Consider the following 20,021-nt stretch of genomic DNA (forward strand, 5'->3'; position numbering starts at 1 on the left):
CAAGTAAAAGCTTCGATTAATGGCATGTGCACATATTAAAGTTTTACACACACACACACAATTTGAAATAAAATGATTTTTTTATTCTTCAAAATTAATTTTCAAATTATGTGTCTTAAAAGGTAATTTTGTTATATGAAGTGATTAAAGGACTCGTCGTTAAAACCATATTGGAATATATGGATTTAGAGATTAATTGAAATTGTTTTTTAATATATAAGAACATGTTGACCCATGAACCCAAATAACTTATTTTAATAATCGTGAGATGAATTCAAAAAATCATAATCCTCTTATTCTAGCACATCTTCCGTAAATTATGTCCATTGTGATGAAATCAATGAAAATGGTTAAATAAAAATAGGGGAACTAACTAAACATACTCTCATCTAGATCCCAAAACAAAAATAATTCCTAATTAGACCCCTTCTCTCACAACATTATCTAACTAAACCACGTCATTACAATTTATGATAAAAGAAGGCATCCCTTGCAAGACCAAACAATCCTTCAATCTTGATGACTTTAAATTAAAAAAAATGGAGGCAAGTGTTAATTGGATAATGATGAACAAACAATTGGAAATCAATTTTGTTCGATCATCTAATTGCGAAGCAGTTAATAATTGGGGGATAAATATATCCTTTATGCCTGAAGAGTGATGTGTTTTAACCAATGACATTCGGGAAGATGTATATTATTATTGCTATTAAGAATTGGTCTTCCTATTCAGTGATAAAAACTTGAAATAAAAGGGGTTGTTTTTTATGTAGTCTCATGTTCGAATCTTATGGTTGTTAATATGATGACCACTTGAGACTTAAATGATCATTAATTTCAATGCCCGTAAAATTAATCAAGGTGCGTATAAGCTGACCCAGACACCCATGTTAATAATAATAATAATAAAATAATAATAATAATAATAATAATAATAATAATAAAAGTCTTCAAAAGGCATGTTGAATGGCTTGAATTTCTAAGAATATATATTAAGAATTTTAGATCCAAACTCATTGGGAAAGACAACGACTTGTTTTCCTTGACAAATAAATAACAGGGGCTGTAAGAACAAAGATTTACCTTTTCTTCTACCTTCATATTATTTCATGGCCAAGTTTTCTGTAGCGTGTGAAGAGAGTTTTTTCATTGCTTGTAATTTTTTTTCCCGCCATAATTGGGCAATTTGCATCTCAAAAAATTCATGTTAGCCCACCTTATAGGCCTATGTTTAGTGCTTACTCAGCCCACATCTGACCCCAGATAGGCCCAGCTTATTCAATATCTAAGAAAAAAAGAAAAAGAAAAAAGAGCGATTTGAAGGTCAATTTAATAATATTTCTAATCTCTCAACTTCTATAAATGATAACTTTTCTAATTGTTTTAAATTAAAAGGGAATGTTCCATATCAAGAAAGCGACATGGAGAGCCATTGCTGCAAGAGTATAATGCTATAAATAATTAGTGCATCATTGCAATTATGAATCATAAGCATATCATTTGTGAGCCGTAATTTAACAAAATATAAAGTTTACACTCCATTTTACCTTTTGTTCTCATTGGATTCCAGTGGTTTAGCTCCTGTGTTGAATCACATTTCGGGGGGCAAGTTGATTAGATTAGATTCTCCTAAAGAAGATTGTGTTAGATTTATTATACTTCAACATAATTAACTACATAATCAAATTAAAAGAATCTTTTTTTCATACCTAGAATAGTGATTTAGGATGTTAGCTTTGTTAGGTAATAATATAAATTATATCTTGGAATCTCACCTAATAGTTTAAGCTATTAGGTTAAGATGGTTCTTTGGTATGGTATTAGAGTCTTGATAACCAAATGGTCACGAATTTGAATCTCACCATTCTCGTTTATTTGATAAAAATTTCAAGCCAAAAAGGCTTTCACTTGAGGGGATGTGTTAAATAATAATATAAATTATATCTTGAAACCTCATATAATTTAAATTATTAGGTTGAGATGGTTCTTTAACAAGCTTATGAGCTGACATATGAGATTTTATATTGTTTTTCTTGTTTTTTTTTCTTCTTCTTATTGTATTGCATTATTGTGAAAGAAAAAGAAAATAAGGTGACTAGCTTCTCCCTTGACAATTATATGTGCCTCCACTGATCATTGCTCAATTATGCTTAGGATTTGCAAAATTGCTTTTGAAGTTCCCTTTCTAATTACTGTGCTAAAAAGCTAGGTTTTGTTGTTGTGGTGGTTGCAATACCGTCTGTTTTCGAAGCTTTACTTGTAGTACAAGAATTAACAATAATCATACTACATATAATGCTATCTCTATTTATAATGTCCTGGTTTAGCGAATCTCACAAAATGCAAGATTGACATGAAAATGCCAGCAGCTTCCTCTGATAGTCTTAATGCAGTCATAATTGGATCAAAAGAAAGAAGGGCATAGTTGCACCAATATTGGCAAATGTTAATTGCATCGGGGACCAGCCTCATGCATATGCTCGTCTAATCTATAAATCCCGGGATGATTCAAAACTATATGGAACTTTAAAATGGGACAGGAGAGTATTTATGATATAATAATAATAATAATAATAATAATAATGCTACAAGGAAAGTAAATAAATATTTTAGAGAAGGGGAAATGTTTTTTTTAACAATTAGATGAAATTATTGGTATAAAGTTACACTGAAAATTAGGAATGGTTACCTGAAATAAAAGAAGTGATGGAATAAAAGTGTATAAATGAGTAATTAACCAAAAAAAACTTTTGGTTAAGTCTGGTTATGCAGGGGCTTGGTAAAGTGTCAAGCTTCGGGCATGCTGGGTTTTGCGCTAGCCAGACCCAGATATAATCAGGTTTGGGAGTGTGCTAAGCCCAACCATGCGAGGGCTTAGTATTATGCCAAGCCCCAGACATGTTGGGCTTAGTGCTAGCAAGACCCACACATTATTAGGCGTGGTAGTGCACCAACCCTAACACTTGGATCTGGTAGTACACCAAGTCAAAGGTAACATAAGTCTAGCAAACATGATAGACCTAAAGCACTTGAACTTGACAATCAACCAAGTCTAAGATAACATGGGTTTGGTAAACATGTCAGACACAAGGCACTTGGATTTGACAATATGTCAAATCCAAGGTAACGTGAGTTTGACAAAACATGCCAGACCCCAAAATACTTAGATATGGCAGTGCACCAAGTCCAAGGTAACATGGATCTAGCAAACATGCTAGACCCAAAACACTTGGACTAAGCAGTGTGCCAAGTCTAAGGCACTTAAACTTGGCAATTGACCAAGTCCAAGGTAATATGGGTCTGACACATATGCCAGACCCAAGGCACTTGGAATTGACAATCCATAAAATCCAAGGCAATATGGGTTTGAAAAACATACCAAATCCAAGACACTTGGACTTGGTAGTTAGCTATGTCCAAGGTAACGTAGGTCTAACTTTTACTTGATTTGGCAATGCGCCAAGTCCAAGGTGACGTTTGACCATCCTCTCTTAGCATGTCTAGAGGAATGATCAACCTCTTTTAAGTCTAACATCGGGAAAGAACTCAGCCTCTATAGGCTTAGCTATATTTAACATCTTAAACTCTAATCTCCCTACACCATTTTACATATATAAAAGTCTTCTATAACCCCATCATATTCCAATCTAATATTAATATAAATGTAAGGGATATTTATCTCTCATTAAATGTTATCAAGATAATTATACTATAGGCCCTTCTTTTCACGAAAAGACAAGACTCATAAGCTATAAATACATTATGAGACTTCAAAATAAAGGATCACAATCTTTATTCTCTATTGCATATATATTTTCAGATCATCTGTCTCTAGAATATTCATGTATTTTCTCTCTTAAAAGATATTTATTTAAGCATCGGAGAGTTCCTACCTCCACTAAAAGGGACCTTTTGCAAATACTAGTCATAAGCAGCTTTGACCTACCAAGTATAAGCTATCAACTACCTTGGCTAAAGAGAATGAAAAGGATTGTTAGGACCAATCGATTAATCGAGTGTCCAACTCGGGAGCCTTGTTTTTAAGCTAGTTGGATTTTTAGGACTTCATTAGTGGTGTCGTTTATGGAAAACTGATCAAAAAGTCATTGGTTTCTACCTAAAACTTTTTTTTTTTTAGCATTTCTAGGGCAATTCATAACTCACAACCAATGCCCCCTAAGGATACGAAGCAAGACAAATCAACTTTTACTGTGGACACTCTTACCTAGCTTGAGCTTCAACAACTAACTAGTCAAATACGACTCCCCACCTAGGTCGTGTTAACAACTCAAAGGCAAAATCAGACCTTGCCACCTCAGCAAGTCTTAACACCCTCAATAACATATAATGTCTTAACATCAGGACCAACAACTACATTAAAAGCTCATAGACAATTGCATTACTTAAAAGGAGACTAGACAAAATTACATTCATGAAAGTTTCTCAAGGTATCAGTCACGCCATTATCACACTCATGCACTGAGCAAACACTCTAAACGCACTCCTTTTAATTATTATGGGATGAACATGAATCATTATAATCATCGTTTTACGCCAAGCCCTCCGAGCTCCCAAGAGTCCAACAAACAAAGAATAAGGAGACAATTTATGCACAAGTACGCCCAAGAGAATGAGTATACCTAGGGGAATGTTTGAATATGAATGAGTTATTTAAAATAACTTTTCATTTTTTCTAGGTTGTCCCTTAGGATGATATGCACCACTCTTTAAGGGATGGATGTGATCTCCCTAGTGTTATATGCACCACTCTTCAAGGGATTGATGTAATCTTTCTAGTGTTATATGCTCAATCTCTAAAGGATGAATGTGATCTCCCCAGTACTATATACATCAATTTTCAAAGGATGGATATGATCTCCTCGGTGTTATACACATCACTTTTAAAGGGGTGAATGTGATCTTCCTAGTGCTATGTGCACCACTCTCAACGGGGGGCTCTTAAGCCTCATAACATTGATGAGAAAGCTCTTATCTTCTACTCTCCAAAGAACCTATAATCACTTAGAAATTTCTAAGCACTAGTTAACCCTTTTTGGGTTCCTACTAGCCATTTAGAAATTCTCTAAGTATGCGCTCGGTTTGTTTGGAATAGGAATTCCTCCAAAAACAAGTTGATTTCCTCCGATGGGTTCCCTTCGGCCACTAATAAATATTTCTAAGTACAGGTTCCATCCCTATGTTTTTCTCTTACCCTTTAGGGAAATTTTTGAAGTATGACTTCCTTCATGCCTCTCCACACAGGTTGTCCAGTATGTCATCTAAGGTTTCCATCCCTTTTCTCACATGATGAATATTCAACGAACTCGTCATAAGAATATTTTTTATAAGTCTTTGCATATCAATATCACAAAAACTTGGGGAGCTACTGATGAACTCATAACCCCAACTTATGATCCTGTCATCCTAGATCTCATCTCATTATATTCAACATTCCATAATCCGTTCTCATTAACTCATAACACTAATAACATTTATTAGTTTCACATACATTATAATAAATAAAACATTAAGACATTTCTAATATGTGTGTGTGTAAAAGTTAGACTAATTGTATAGTTAATGCATAAAATACAATAACATGTATAATAACATATAAGACTTTAACTTTACCAAGTTTTAAATAGCATACACATTTACATCACCATAACTAGTAATTGATAATTGTTAATTTAATTCGATAATATCCTAGTTACATAACAGAATAAAGTGTCTAAAATTACAATAAACAAACTTGATATTACATCCTAATAGTCCATATTTACCTAAATTTGGTAATCGATAATTGTTAATTTAATTTGATAATATCTTAGTTATATAACAAAATAAAGTGTCTGAAATTACAATAAACAAACTTGATATTACAACCTAATAGTCCATATTTACCTAAATCTACACAAAATTAATAACTGCTATATATATATATATATATATATATATATATATTTCAAATTAATTCATAAATTTCAAATTTCTTCCCTTTTCTTTAACCTTGGCCGACACTAGCTTTATTCATTACCCTATAATTATTTTTCTTTGATTATCCATTATTTGGAAAATTCCTCTCCATCACATATCAACCATATCAGTTTTACACAATTCCATACAATTTATAAATTCTCTAGAATTTTACAATTTCATTCCTCTTGGTTAACCATTAAATTACTCAATACTTCATTATCTAATTAATTATACTCAATTAAAATCATCATTCACATGATCATACATACATTTATAACACAATTACTGAACAATATCATAAATACATAATTTCCTATTTTATTCCCTATATGGTTGGCCCCCATAAGTTTTCTACCTAATAATTTTCTTCATCATTCTTCCATTATGTCACTTCTACAACAACCTATAAGGATCCTAGAAACTCAATTTTAAAAAAAAATCCATTTTCCCTCAATTTCATCTCAAGCACCCTAATTCAATTTTTCTCAAAATGAATAATTATTGTTTAATTTGTTATAGAGGGGTTCCAAACACCTTACCTGGCTACAAAATGTTTTAAAAATTAACCAGTTGAAATTTTTTAAGGCCTCTCTCTTTTTTCCTTTTCTTTGTTTACTTTCTCTCAATCTCACAAGATAAAATCATCTAATGATATTGATCAGGATAAGATGGTAACATTGAAAGCTAGAATAAGAGCTATCAAGGGGGTGAATTTGTATGATCTCATGCAAGTTGCGGAAATGTGTCTAGTCCCGAACATGGTTATACCAAAACAATTCTATGTTCCCTTGTTCATCAAATACACTGGCACCCAGTATCATGTCACACACCTCAAATCTTATTTCAATAAAATGACAAAAGTAATTATAATGAAAAACTATTAATGCACTTCTTTCAAAATAATTTAAGTGGGCAAGCAGTGAACTGATATGAGACTAGATAACGTGAACTTCCAAAGTTGGAAAGATTTGGTGGACACTTTTGTCAAGCAATATAAGTACAACCCTTATTGCCCCTAACATAACCAGTTTGTCTCATCTAGAGAAGGGGGCTAAGAAAAGCACGAGAGAGTATATCAAAGATGAAGGGATTTTGCTTCATAGATACATCCTCCACTCTTAGATAAAGAAATGGTTACCTTAGTCTCAAATACACTCAAGGTATCATATTATGAGCATGTGATAAGTCATTTAACACAACAATTCATTAACGTTGTAGCTGTGGTCATGCATATAAAGAAAATGGTAAGGAGTGGCAGGATCTCTGCACCTCATTGAGAAAATAAGCTTAAAGGAAAGAATAAGGATTTCACATTAAGGGTGGTTATGGAGGTAAGAAAAATCACTTCCAAAACTACAATACCATGTCCTTTTCACCCCATATTTCCAACATTAATTTAACTCTCTATTTCCCACAAAAAAAACCTGAGACTTAAACAAACCAAGTTAATAACCAAACCGAGAACATAGTAAAGAAAAATTACTAAAAAATCCAAGAATAACTACCCTTATTACTACTACCATTGAATAAGGTGTACCAAAAGCTGTTGAGCATCGAACAAGTAGCTTTAGTACTACTCGCACCTCTGCAGCCACCATTTCCCAACTTGTATAAACCAGACCTTACCTATGAGTACCATGCTAGCATTGCAGAACATAACATCCATACCTGAAATGCCTTTAAGAAAAAGTTCTTACAATTAATTAAAGTCAGGTGGGTAACATTCGAGCAAACCTTGCATGTAAATGCAAATCCTTTATCCAATCATGCCTCGAGTAATGGGTCGATAAACACATTAGAGGTGGAAGATCCAAGGTGTTTAAAGGTTTCGCTGGATAAAGTTTATAAACTACCGATGAAAGTTGGGTATAATAAGGGTAGTTGTGAAAAAGGACTAATGAGCATGAATTTTTATAAGTATCACTATGAAAAGGCCACATGATCAACTAGTGTGAAGGTTTCTTCAATGAGGTGATACAAATGCTAACCCAATAAAGTATTGGAATTTAAGGGTTAATAAGTAAAGAAGTGTCCATGGTAGATGAACCCAACAAAAACAAAAACAAGGAGGTATGTTGGGTATAATTCACTTTAGAAGGATTGCCTAAACTAACAATGTCAAAACCTATAATGGTAGGTAAAGGAAACTATAGTGCATTAGCACATAACTACATATACTGCTTCCAGAGTGCACAAGCAACACCCATTTTCCATGTAGAAGTTTGAGGCCTAACCCTCAATAGAAGATGCTTTACCCTGGAAGAACTTAAAAAAAAAAAAAAAAAGGTAAAGGGGAAAAAAGTGGTTGACTTAACTGAGGAGGTGAGCAAACTTATCACTGAAGAAGAGACTAATGAGTTCCTAAAGCTGATAAAACATAGTGAATACAATGTTGTTAAACCATTTAAGAAGACTCTTGGTAAAATATCATTGTTATCTTTGACTTTGAGCCACATAGAAATTCTTTGCAAAGGTGTTAAATGAGGCTTACGTGACTCAAAATATCAACCAATAAACTATAGAACACCTAGTAGAAAGGATCTAGGCTTTAAATTATTTGTACTTCACTGAAGATGAATTGAATCCCCAGTACGCCTTACCTGAGGTAAGTTGCATTGTTCTTTATTGTTTGTTATGGTCTGATGATGTCCATCTCTACCGACTTACTATGGCAGGTTTGATACGATGAACAAACCCTAGTTTTCTAGGTCAAGAACTTAGTTCGAGAAGGTGAAATATCTTCAATTATTGTTGAGGCTTCTTTTGAGGTAAAACTAGAATTTTTGCTCCCGCATCATTCCAAATAAAATTTCTTATGAATTCTATCCTTATATTAGAATTGAATGAGTTGCATTATTCACAATAATATTTTGGATATTAACCTCATACAGGTTTTTATCCTTATATTAAAGTGGGTAATAAAATTATTATCTCTAATTATATTTTGAATATTAACCCCTTCAAAAACTTTTATCCTTATATTAAAAGTAAATAATATAATTATTATTTCTAATAATATTTTGGATATTAACCCCTCTTAGATTTTTTATACTTATATTAAAAGTGAATGATATTTTCTTGCCAAAAAATAATTTTTAGATATAGGCCAAAATTCTTTGGATTTTTACAAACTTGTTGTAAAATCCATGTAATATTAAAAAACAAATGCCAAGGTGTTTAAAATTTTCTTGAAAAAAAATGCTCAAACAAATTTAGGATTTTTGGTCATCTACAAGAAAAAATAAATATTTTTTATTGTTTTTTTAGGCTTTGTTCGGTAAAAACTCATTTTGTTTTATAATAAAACTAACCAAAATAGATCTAATGGGTGTTTGCTAAACACACCCTTAAACCAACAGACTCTTCACAAAATAAAATTAAAAAATAGCAAACTAAACAAGGTATGAACCCTTTGAACCAAATTTGTTTTACGCGAACGAGTTGACTCGACTAGGTTGATCCAGAATCTTTGGTTCGACCATAAACCCAACCAAAAATCCTGGTTTAACTCGAAAACAAAATAAAAACAAAACCAAAGCCAAAAAACAAATTTAACTTGCCAAAAACACAGAAATTAAAAAAAAAAAAACTTGAACAAAACATATCAAACAAAGAACACTAAGAAACCAAAATGAAACTCAGTAACATGGAACTCAATACATGCTAGATTTGGTCAAAACAAAAGCACATACATATTGAAAATTATGCAATGAACAATAATTTAGTATCCAATCACTTCAATTTCACTTAAAATTCATGATTTTGTCAAAATGAATTTCGGTTTAAAACCAAAACCCAATGATTAAAATATATTGTAAACATGTTATTGTTGCAAATAACCACTAGATTGTTTGTTAATCATATCTAAAGAAGTGTTCTAGGCAAATAAATGGACCAAAATTGGTTCAAATCATAAAGTTAAGGTAATGTTCTTCGCAAGAACATGAAAAACACTTTCTATAAACCTAATAAACATAACATATTTGAATCTAAAACACTAAAAAACAAAATATCAAAACACCTTAATCAAGCTTGAGGTACCAAATTCAAAAAAAAAAAAAACAACTTAACACAACCTATATGTTCATGCAACATGGATTCAAAATTAGCTTTTTTTTGAACTCATTTTGTGCATGAACAAGCTTAGCAAACTAAGGTAAACACTCTTGCATTAATATGCATAGCTCAAGTCAAACATAAACTAAAAACAACATTATATATATATAAAAAAAAAAAACTTAAAACAACAACTTTATATATGAAAAACATAATAAAAAAAAACCTTTAAAATAACACCATTAAATGAAAAACACAGTAACAAAAAGAGGTGAGTGCAACATCATTTATTGAATATTCCAAACCTCTTTTCTACACTTGTAAACATAAATATAGAATAATAAAAAAAAAAATTAAAGCAGGCCACAAGGGCGTGCTTTTGGATTAGAAGGATACCTAGAACAACTACTTTCTTATTTTGTTTTCTTTTGGAAACTTTTGCCTCTCTCAAACTTGTTATCCTTTCTAAGCTTAGAAAAACTTTTTCTTAGGTTTTTGGACCCTCTTTTCTTATGCTATCAAATTAATATTTTCCTTCTTTCTTACCCTTTTCTCCTCCTCTTTTTCTTCTCATCCCCTTCTCTTTGATCTTAGGGTGGTATTTATAAGGTTTTTAGGAGATTTTAAGTCCATAACTAACCTTTTGATCTTAAAGAAAGGGTTATGAACCCTTGATAAGAACCCATGAGAAGCCTTTTAATGTGAACACACAAAAAAAAAGTTGATTTTTACATAATTGTGTTTCAACCATGGTTAACTGAGCGGCCTACTTTCAAGGCTTTGTCTAAGCAATTTTGACGTCATCGTTACATGAGACCACCTAAAGTTGGTAGATGAGATGCACAACTTTCGTTTAAGTCCAATCTTTCTCAATTTAGAGGTATATAACTTCACATTCAAGTGTTTAAAGTTTCCAGTTCAATAAGTCAAAACTATCAAAAACAAAGTCCAAGTCAATCAAACGACGTGTCACTCACCTTCTCTTTTTTAAGTTTGAATGATGCATCGTCTAGATGAGATTAGGGTTTTTAATTTAGGAATTGGCGAAGTTCAATTGCATCCCTATTCTTCTAATTATAGCACATGGACCTTTAATTGCCTCTAAACTTTTAATTTATTGCAATTTCACCCCCACCCAACTCATTTGTTAGCTCTTAAGTTGACCGTCTTTTTTATTTTGATCCTTGGTTCTGAATTTATGAATTTTAACCCTCAATTGACCAAAAAAAAGGTTCTAATTTCTTCAATTTAGCCCCTAAAGTAATCAATTTCAGCCTTACATTTACATGCATTTTCCAGCTTAGTCATTGGTTTTGGATTTGTGTATTTTAACCCTCAATTGATCAACAAACTTCTAATTTTTTCAATTTGGCTTCTGATTTTGTCAATTTCAACCCCTACATTCATGTGACTTTTCCAGTTTAGTCCTAGGTTTTGGATTTCTTCAATCAAGTCTCTAATTACCCATAAAACTTCAATATTTATGTAAGTAATCCCCTAATTTGACCATATTAACTCTTAAAAATTACAATTCAACCCTTCAAACTTTAATTTCTTCTAGTTAAACACTAAATTGACTTCAAAATTTATTTTTTCTTTCAATTAAGCCCTCAATAAATTCAATTAAACATTGGAAATTTCTAATTGAGTCCTTATGCATCCAATTTTTAATTTCTCTCCTCAAATTGAATTTTCTTTGTCAATAGAGCCTTTATCAGTCGAAAATACATTGTGAAATTTTTTTAATCTTGTATATTTGATCCTCTTCAACCAATCTTTGATGATTTTCTAGGCATTCTAATACGTTTTTGTCACTGAAATATTCTTTTTTATTTTCTTCCAACATTGTTTTATGTTTTTGTATTTTCTCTATACCTTTTTTTTATGATTTTTTTAATGCGGGCCCTAAAAAATGGGTAACAATAATCATTACCCCTTGTAAATTAATTTTATTTGAAAGTAACTTCATATAACCTCAAAAATCATTATGGTATAAAAAGAGAAGAAAATTAAACAATAATTTGCATGAGTTCAAGTCTTGATGATGTTTTTTTAAAAAAAAATTGAAAACCTTTTTTTTATTAAGTTCATTCCTTTTTTGTTTTTGTTAAATTTTATTTTTACGCATATAATCTCTTTAATACTTTACATGCACCCCTATCTCTTTTTATTTTTTAAATATAAGAATTCAAAATGTTTGCATATAATTTCAAATTCATGAAATGATATGGTGACCCATGTTTTAAGGTTTGGTTTTTTTTATATAAAAAAAAAAGTGTTCGGGATTATTATGTTACCATACAATTAGGTAGTAAAATAGAATTTAGAATTCCATGAAATATTTTTATTCATTCCCAACATCATTTTTTTATTAATTTTTTTATTTTTATCTTTCAATATTTGATTGAATTGGTTCTCATATTTATTATAATATAATTAAAATAGAAAATAGTATTGAACCTAGTGGAATCCATAATCTCTATCATAATCTTTATAATTTGACTCAAATTGATCTTATATATCTTTATTCAAGTTGTTTTTAGATACGTGTGCCTAGCTAATTTATTTTTTTTTATGTCTTTTGTTTATTTCCCTCTTAAATACCAATAAAAAAATTCGAAGCTAATAAACTTATGTATAAGAAACATAGTCTTTTATGATTAATCGAGTATTTTTAAAAGATAATTTAGTTTTAGAAGCATAAAACAAATTGAGTTGTTTTTTAAAAAAAACAATTATGGTTTTATTAGTTTAGACTTTTTTTTTTATTTTTTTTATTACATTATATGTTTTCATTATTTTTTAAATTTCTTTATATAGAATTATATATTACTTTGGATTATTTATTTGAATTTTTTATTTTTATATATATATATTTTTTTCAAGTAATGATCTTAGTCAATATATAACTTTTTTACAACTTTCATATGATTTTTTATTCTTTCTTTTTCATTTTCTTTGGTCACTAAAAATGCTAATTCACTTATTCTTTAATTTTGATATATTTTTTAAATAATATTATAATTTTTCAGTTGCATTTTTTTTTATTATTATTATGTATCTGATCATACAATAATAAATTGTTCATGAATTGGATATACTATTTTAATATATATTTCTTAGCTTACTTTTACAATCATAAATTATTTTAAAAAAATAATGATTCTAATTTAAAAACATGCTCTCACTGGGATAAACACGAGATGGAGAAATATATTTTTTTGTATTTATTTCAAATAACTTATATCTTTAACAAAAAAAAAATGTTTCTATTTAAGTTAGAAAAGCTTGTGTCTTCTTCCCGACTTATTCTTAATATGAATATTTATCTCAATTTTTTGGCTTCATCTTTGGTTTAGATCAACATATTTGTTATCTTGTATTGACACATATAATTCTTGATTTATTTTATTGAATATACAAAATAAATTTTTTATTTTGCAATGAAAAATTTTCTTGATGGAAAATATTTAAAAAAAAATTGTATTTTAGGTTTAATAACAATGTCAATTGATTTTTTATGACATGAACATTCTTTTTTATCAAAACAAATATTGAGTCCCCAGCGGCATAATATGTTTTTTTTTTTTTTACAATTTCATCATTTACTTTTTTAAAAAAAATTATTATAAATTTTGATAAAAAAATTTAAATCCAATAGAGTCCATGATTCGGATTGCAGGTTTGATAAGTTAAGTTGTGAAATTCATGTTAATCCGATATGTTATTTGTTTCAATATATATATATATATGCCATATTGAATTTTTTAAAAGCATTCAATTTATTTTGAATTGGGTACGATTGGTTTTAGTTTTTGTAGGATTAATTTGTTCCAAATTATTTTTTACATAATTATAACAATCTCATTAATTTAACTTGTTTGTGAGTGTGGTTACGGTTGCTTTTCAAATTGTTTTTTTACTCAGAAAAAATATCAAAATAATATATATTTTTTATTTTTAAAAAATTATTTTTGACATCAACGCATCAAAATAATCTAAAAACAAAAAAAAATTATTAATTTGAAGTAAAGAAAAAAATAAAAAAAAATTATTTTTTTTCAAAAATACTTTTGAAACACAAAAATGAACAAGATGACGTCTTTTAATATGGTAACATAAATTAACTTAATTTGATTTAATATGTCACTATGCCATTTTTTTAATAAAATGTGATCTAATTTTTTTTTTCTTTTAATTTTCTTTTCAATATCATTCTTTTAGTTTTGTTTATTATTTTTTACCATATATTACAAACAAAATTATTACAGGTTTGTTTTTTGTTATCTTTAATTTTTTTTTTAAATCAAAACCAAATTATTATTAATCGTCCATGTTTCTTTTATCGACGTGCTCGAGTTTTTTTTTATTATTATATTCTTTTATTTTATTTATTGTTTGTACATATACAATTTTGCCTTACCATTGATTAAATTAAAAACAGCATATACATAATTGATACACCTCACTAACAAGCCATCATACGGCATCTACCATTCAATTCTTCTACGCCAATCCCCCACAGTCAATCTGAGCCATCCGCTATATCCCCAACTTGGTGGTAAAGTGGCCCCATTTTACTCTCCACCGTCTGATTTACACCACAATGTTGCAAAACATCACTCCCACCTAAACTCTTAAGCACATACAATTCTTCCTCTCTCTCTCTTTGAAGACTTTAACTCGATTTCACAACTCACACGCCCGCTCTCCATCTGAGTATAGATGACAATTTACTAATCGAGATGAGGGAAACAACGGCACATAGCGGGTCAACTCGGAGCCAACTCAGCACTGAGTCTAGAAAGAATCTCAATCTAATTTATCAAGATCGTCTCTTTTAGTATCATCAGGTCTTTCAATCTTCTCTTTTCGGCTCCCTTTTTTCTTAATAAATTGCTCCTTTTTAGCTTATTAATTTGTAATTTTCTTTTGTATTCTTTGTCTTGTTAATTATTGTAAAATCCGTTAGGTTAAAGTTGCAATCTTGGTGACCTTTAACCAAGGTTTTGATGGTGAAAGTAAATTGGGATTTTTTCTTTGAAGTTTTGATTAATTTGAGGGTTTTTTTTTATGAATTCATGGGGTTTCTTAACTGGTTTGTGTAATTTGTGGTGAATGATGGATTTTATGATAGGGCTTTCTTGAATTTTGTGGTTATAATAAGGGTTTGTTTGGGTATTGTGACGTTAGGGTTTTTATCCTGGTTTGTTGAATCGGTGATGAAGTGAACTTTGTCTGCTTATTTTTTTAGAAAGTTGGGATTTTGATTTGACCTTGTTGTGTTTTTGAAAATTCTAGGGTGTTTGATCAATAATTGTTGAATTGGGGATGGGTGAGGAGACATCTGATACTATGAATCTTGATTTGAATCTCGGTCCTGGTCCTGAGGCTGGGTCAGAATTAGAAGCATCTAATGAAGCCATGAATTTAGATGATTGGGTTGATGACCCCATTATTAGAATTAGGGAAGCTGTCAGAATTAGGGCTCGAGAGCACAGGAGATGGAGACAATTTCAAGTTCCACAACAAACTCAAAGCCTTTCGGTGGAATTGAATCAACTGATGGCTAATTCTGGCCATGTGGGCACATTACAGGCTGGTGAGGGAAGTGTTGCTGCTGAAGAAAGAACAAATGAAGTGCCTAAAATGTGCGAAAATAACAATGGATTTTTGGAAGATGAGGTGTCACAGAAAAAAGATGATGTTGAGAAGGCCAGTGGTAATGATGGGAGCTTCTATGATTGCAATATTTGTTTGGATTTGGCTACAGACCCTGTTGTTACTTGCTGTGGTCACCTGTTTTGTTGGCCATGCCTCTACCAATGGTTGCATGTCCATTCCGATGCAAAAGAATGCCCAGTCTGCAAGGGAGAGGTGACCGTGAAGAATGTGACCCCGATTTATGGCCGTGGGTGTACCACCCGTGAGCCTGGGGAGGATACAAATCTGGAGATCCCTGTTAGGCCTCATGCACGGCGGGTTGAGAGTTTGAGGCAAACTGCTTCAAGGCATCTTTCCAGCTTCCCAGTAGAGGAGATGATTAGACGACTTGGAAGAAGATTTGATTTACCCCGGGACTTATCTCCTCCACAGGATTCAAATGGTTCTCGTGGAGCTGCTGATAGGACCCATTCCATTCTGAATAGGATTATGACATACAGGGGAATGCGTGCTGAGCAAAATCCTATTGCTCCTCCTGATGAGATGGTGGATTTAACTCAGACCAGACCAACTAGCCCTGTGGGAGGGTATACCCGTCGGCTTCATGACATAGTGGATTTAATACATTCTGGGACAGCCGGCACAGAGACAGGACCAACTCGTCGGGCAAATGGGCTCCTACTTCGAAGATCTCAAGCACAATCTCTAAGATCTTCAACCCACACTGCGTTTTCTTCTGCTTTGAATTCAACTGAAAGGATAGCTGAAACATATTTTCGAAACCATCCTACAGGGAGGAATCAGGAGCAGCCCCAACCTGTTGACGATAGAGATTCTTTCTCAAGCGTTGCTGCAGTTATAAACTCGGGGAGTCAAATGGACACTGCCGTGGAAAGTGATTCTATGGTCTCCCTTTCAACTTCTTCTTCCAGGAGAAGAAATGATGCTTCGAGAATCTCTGATGTGGACAGTGGGGATTCTCGTGCACCTAGGAGGCGGCGATTGAACTAGTAAGGCTCCATCTAATTATTCTCATCCTCTGGGAAGTTGCCCTAGATGCAACATCCAAACCCACATGTAAGTGCTACCTGATTATAGTGCTTTCACAGCATAAAGTATTCACCTTCTGCCACAGTTTTGGACTTTTCATAAGGTGATTATAATTCTTCCAGTGCTTTGCTGCGCGCTGTACTTTGTATGAGATATTGATATATTGATGTAGTCATTTCAAGCGCTTGCGCTTCCAAATTTGTACCGGAGCATGTAGGCCAATTTACCCGTTGTACATATTCAAGCTTCTTATTGATGAAAAACTGTTGAATTTTCCAATATTAATTTTGTTACCGCAGGGCTTTAGTTATCTAGGGGGTGTTTGGTGGTGTTCTCGAACTGTAGTTTTGCAAATTTTTTATACTTTTTATGGTTTTGATAGTTTTGAATTAAAAAAAATATTGTTTTAATATATTTTTAAATGAAAATTATTTTAAAAAGAAACATCCCCTTAGTCATTGATCCATTTAGCGACTAAGTCCCATTCAATACCAAACCTAACATGTGGGAAATCAAAAACTGCATAATTGTGTGGCTGTTGGTAACAAAGTGGTAAAAGTTTCAATCTTCCGCAGAAACATGGGGGTTCCTGTTGCTCTCCCTTCCAGACGGTCTCCAAGTGATAGCCCTCTCTCATTCCTTTTCAGTTTCTAGCGCTTCAGTTAGCACAGACGAATCATTGTAGAGGTATGTCAATGTGCATTCTAAATTAAAAGGAAAAATAAAAAAAGATTTTCCATACCATGATAAATCAGAGAAAGAACATCACAAGTAACTATTTCACCTGCATTTTGTGTAAATTTCAAAGGGTAAGGTAACAGCTGCGGGTTCTTTTGTTTAAACTTTTTCTGCTGGTGTTTTGTGACGCCACAGTAAACGTATCTCACTTATTTAAAATCCTTGCTCCTGGAAGCTTTTACATTTGGCAGTAGTCTTAGACATTGAACGGAATGCTTTATCGCTTGTTCCCCTTGCTGGTTGAAGACTTGGAGAAGATTACAATAGCGCCATGGTGCCTGGATGGTAGTACTGTGGTTTGCTTTGCTCTTGCAGGGCACTTGTTCTTTCTCTTAATTGAAAGTTAGGTTGTTTACGACTTGGAGAAGACCTTTTTTTTATTTTATTTTTGCCATAAATATGATTATGTTAGTTGCTGGTGTTGGAGCATGTAAACAAGTTCATTGTTTTCAACTCTGCTACGGATTCAACTGGTGATCTTTTGATAATATCAAGAGACCACCAGAGCGAAAACATCATCGGATTTTTATTGATATTATTGAAATAATATGTTTATATCATCTTTCTATTTATTTTTTATTATTGTTTTTAAACTTAACAATTACCCTCATAAAAAAATGGGAGCATGTTTAACAAGTTACAAATAATTTACAATAAATAAGATATATATATTTTAAAATATTTTAGATACGTTATAGTTACTTCTCTTGCTATGCTATTGGTTGGACCAAAATTTTTATGAAAGTAAAAATAAAATATATGGAGAATTTTTTGGCGATTTTAATTTTACCTAGTGTAATATGTCAAACTTGAATTGTTAAAGAGTTTTTCTCAAAGTGTGAGAAATCAAAGAAAAAAAAATAGTACAAGTGCATAAATTTAAAAATAGTCTAAATAACTGGTAAAATTATAATTCAATTTAAAAAAAATTAAGATGACATTTTAAAAAAAAAAAACAATGAGACAACGACATACTAAATTGATTCGGGTTGACTTGCTAAACTTGTAACCCAATTCATAAACTCCATTAGATTCAATAATATTTTTTATTTAATTATACATTAAAAAATTAATGAAGATCAATACAAAATCAACTAAATATTAAAGAATAAAATTATAAAATAAAATAAAAAATTCAATAAAAATCCAATATTAAATGATGAACTTGAAAAAAAAATTAATGGACAAAAAAGTCTAAGGTAATGAAGATCTATAGAGAATATCTCATGGAATTATAAAATCTCTTTGTAACATTATATTTCTAAATATTTTTAAATTAAAAAATGTAAAAATGGATCAAGGTATCATTTAATGAATTTAAAATTATATGAAACCTTTTGAATTCTTGACTTGATATTGAAAAAGAGAGGGTATATGTAAAAGATTTGGGATTAGTTGTTCCATCTTATGAACTCTTGACTTGGTACCATGGTTGTCAAATCGCGTTTTAACTCGTAAAATCGTACGATTTTACGAGTCAAAACATGCATTACGGGTTGAATCGCTTGAAAAAATCAAAAATGGATAAAATCGGGTTGAAATCAGGTAAAATCGCAAAAATCGGATGAAATCGCATAAAATCGCGATTTCAGGACCGATTTTGCGATTTTGAAAGAAAGAAGGGATTCCCGTGGTCTGGTCTTGGGGTAAGCACCTTTTCTCTTCAAAAGCGTGGGGCCCTGTGTCCCTTTGTTGTTTGCTTCCTGCAATGGGCATCCTCCAAGTGTTTAAAGCTCCGTTTTCACCTAGGGAGAGGCCAAAACTCTCATGGACAAATAGCAAAAGTGTGGGCCACAAAATAGTGCTGCTTGTTAATTAATATTTTATTATTATTTTGAAACATAAATTTTTTTAAATATATTTTAAAATTCCTTACGATTTTTTTACGATTTTACGATCCGTTTTTACGATCCGAGTTTGTGAAAGGCTTTCCGTTCCGTGTTAAAATGATTTTAACAACCTTGCTTGGTACTGTAAAAATAAAAATAAAAAAGGGGATACGTGTCAAAGTTAAAAAAAAAAAACCATGAAAAAAGAATGAACAAAAAAATTTGGGTAAACGTAGGATTCAGCCATGTTCATGAACATAAGTATAATATAATAGTCAAAGAATCATAAATATTATTGCTTTCGACGTAAATCGAAACTGCAACTTTTTTTATAATGAATTAGCTAACCAACCAAGCTATAAGACCAAGATGTCATGTAATGATAAAACAAATATATATTAGGTTGTTTTATTATTTTTTATATGTATTATTATGCTTTTCTAGTTTTTTCTCTATTTGAAAAGATTTTTTTTTAGTTTATTTTTTTTATCCAGTATTACCATTTTTATAAATAAAAGCTTTATGAATAAAAATTGAATTTTTTAAGTGATTTTTTAGTTTTTAAAAGTTTTGACTTGTAACAAATTTTATTATTTTTTGCTTAAATATCATTTTGTTTCGGTTTAAAGTCGTTGAGGATGTGGCTAGAAAATGTCATAGCTAAATAACAAGATGCCAAATTTTTTTTATTTATTTACGTGGGTG

At 31.2% G+C, this 20,021-nt stretch overlaps 1 protein-coding gene across 3 annotated transcripts; it reads left to right on the forward strand.

Moving 5' to 3' along the window:
- Positions 1-14,682: 14,682 nt before the first annotated feature.
- Positions 14,683-18,025, forward strand: LOC118043884 (uncharacterized). 3 transcript variants are annotated; one of them, XR_012170196.1, is made up of 4 exons: positions 14,683-14,888; positions 15,337-16,776; positions 17,325-17,436; positions 17,663-18,025. XR_012170196.1 is itself a non-coding variant. In XM_035051993.2 (2 exons), exon 2 carries the CDS (start codon positions 15,367-15,369, stop codon positions 16,708-16,710), a length of 1,344 nt encoding a protein of 447 aa, XP_034907884.1. In that variant the 5' UTR covers positions 14,683-14,888; positions 15,337-15,366; the 3' UTR covers positions 16,711-17,028. The 3 variants fall into 3 exon arrangements, 1 of the variants encoding a protein (XP_034907884.1); XR_012170195.1 differs by having other exon boundaries at positions 17,325-18,025; XM_035051993.2 differs by lacking the exons at positions 17,325-17,436; positions 17,663-18,025 and having other exon boundaries at positions 15,337-17,028.
- Positions 18,026-20,021: the final 1,996 nt, after the last annotated feature.

Source organism: Populus alba, chromosome 6 (assembly GCF_005239225.2).
Source record: "Populus alba chromosome 6, ASM523922v2, whole genome shotgun sequence".
In the NCBI taxonomy this organism is placed as follows: Eukaryota; Viridiplantae; Streptophyta; class Magnoliopsida; order Malpighiales; family Salicaceae; genus Populus; species Populus alba.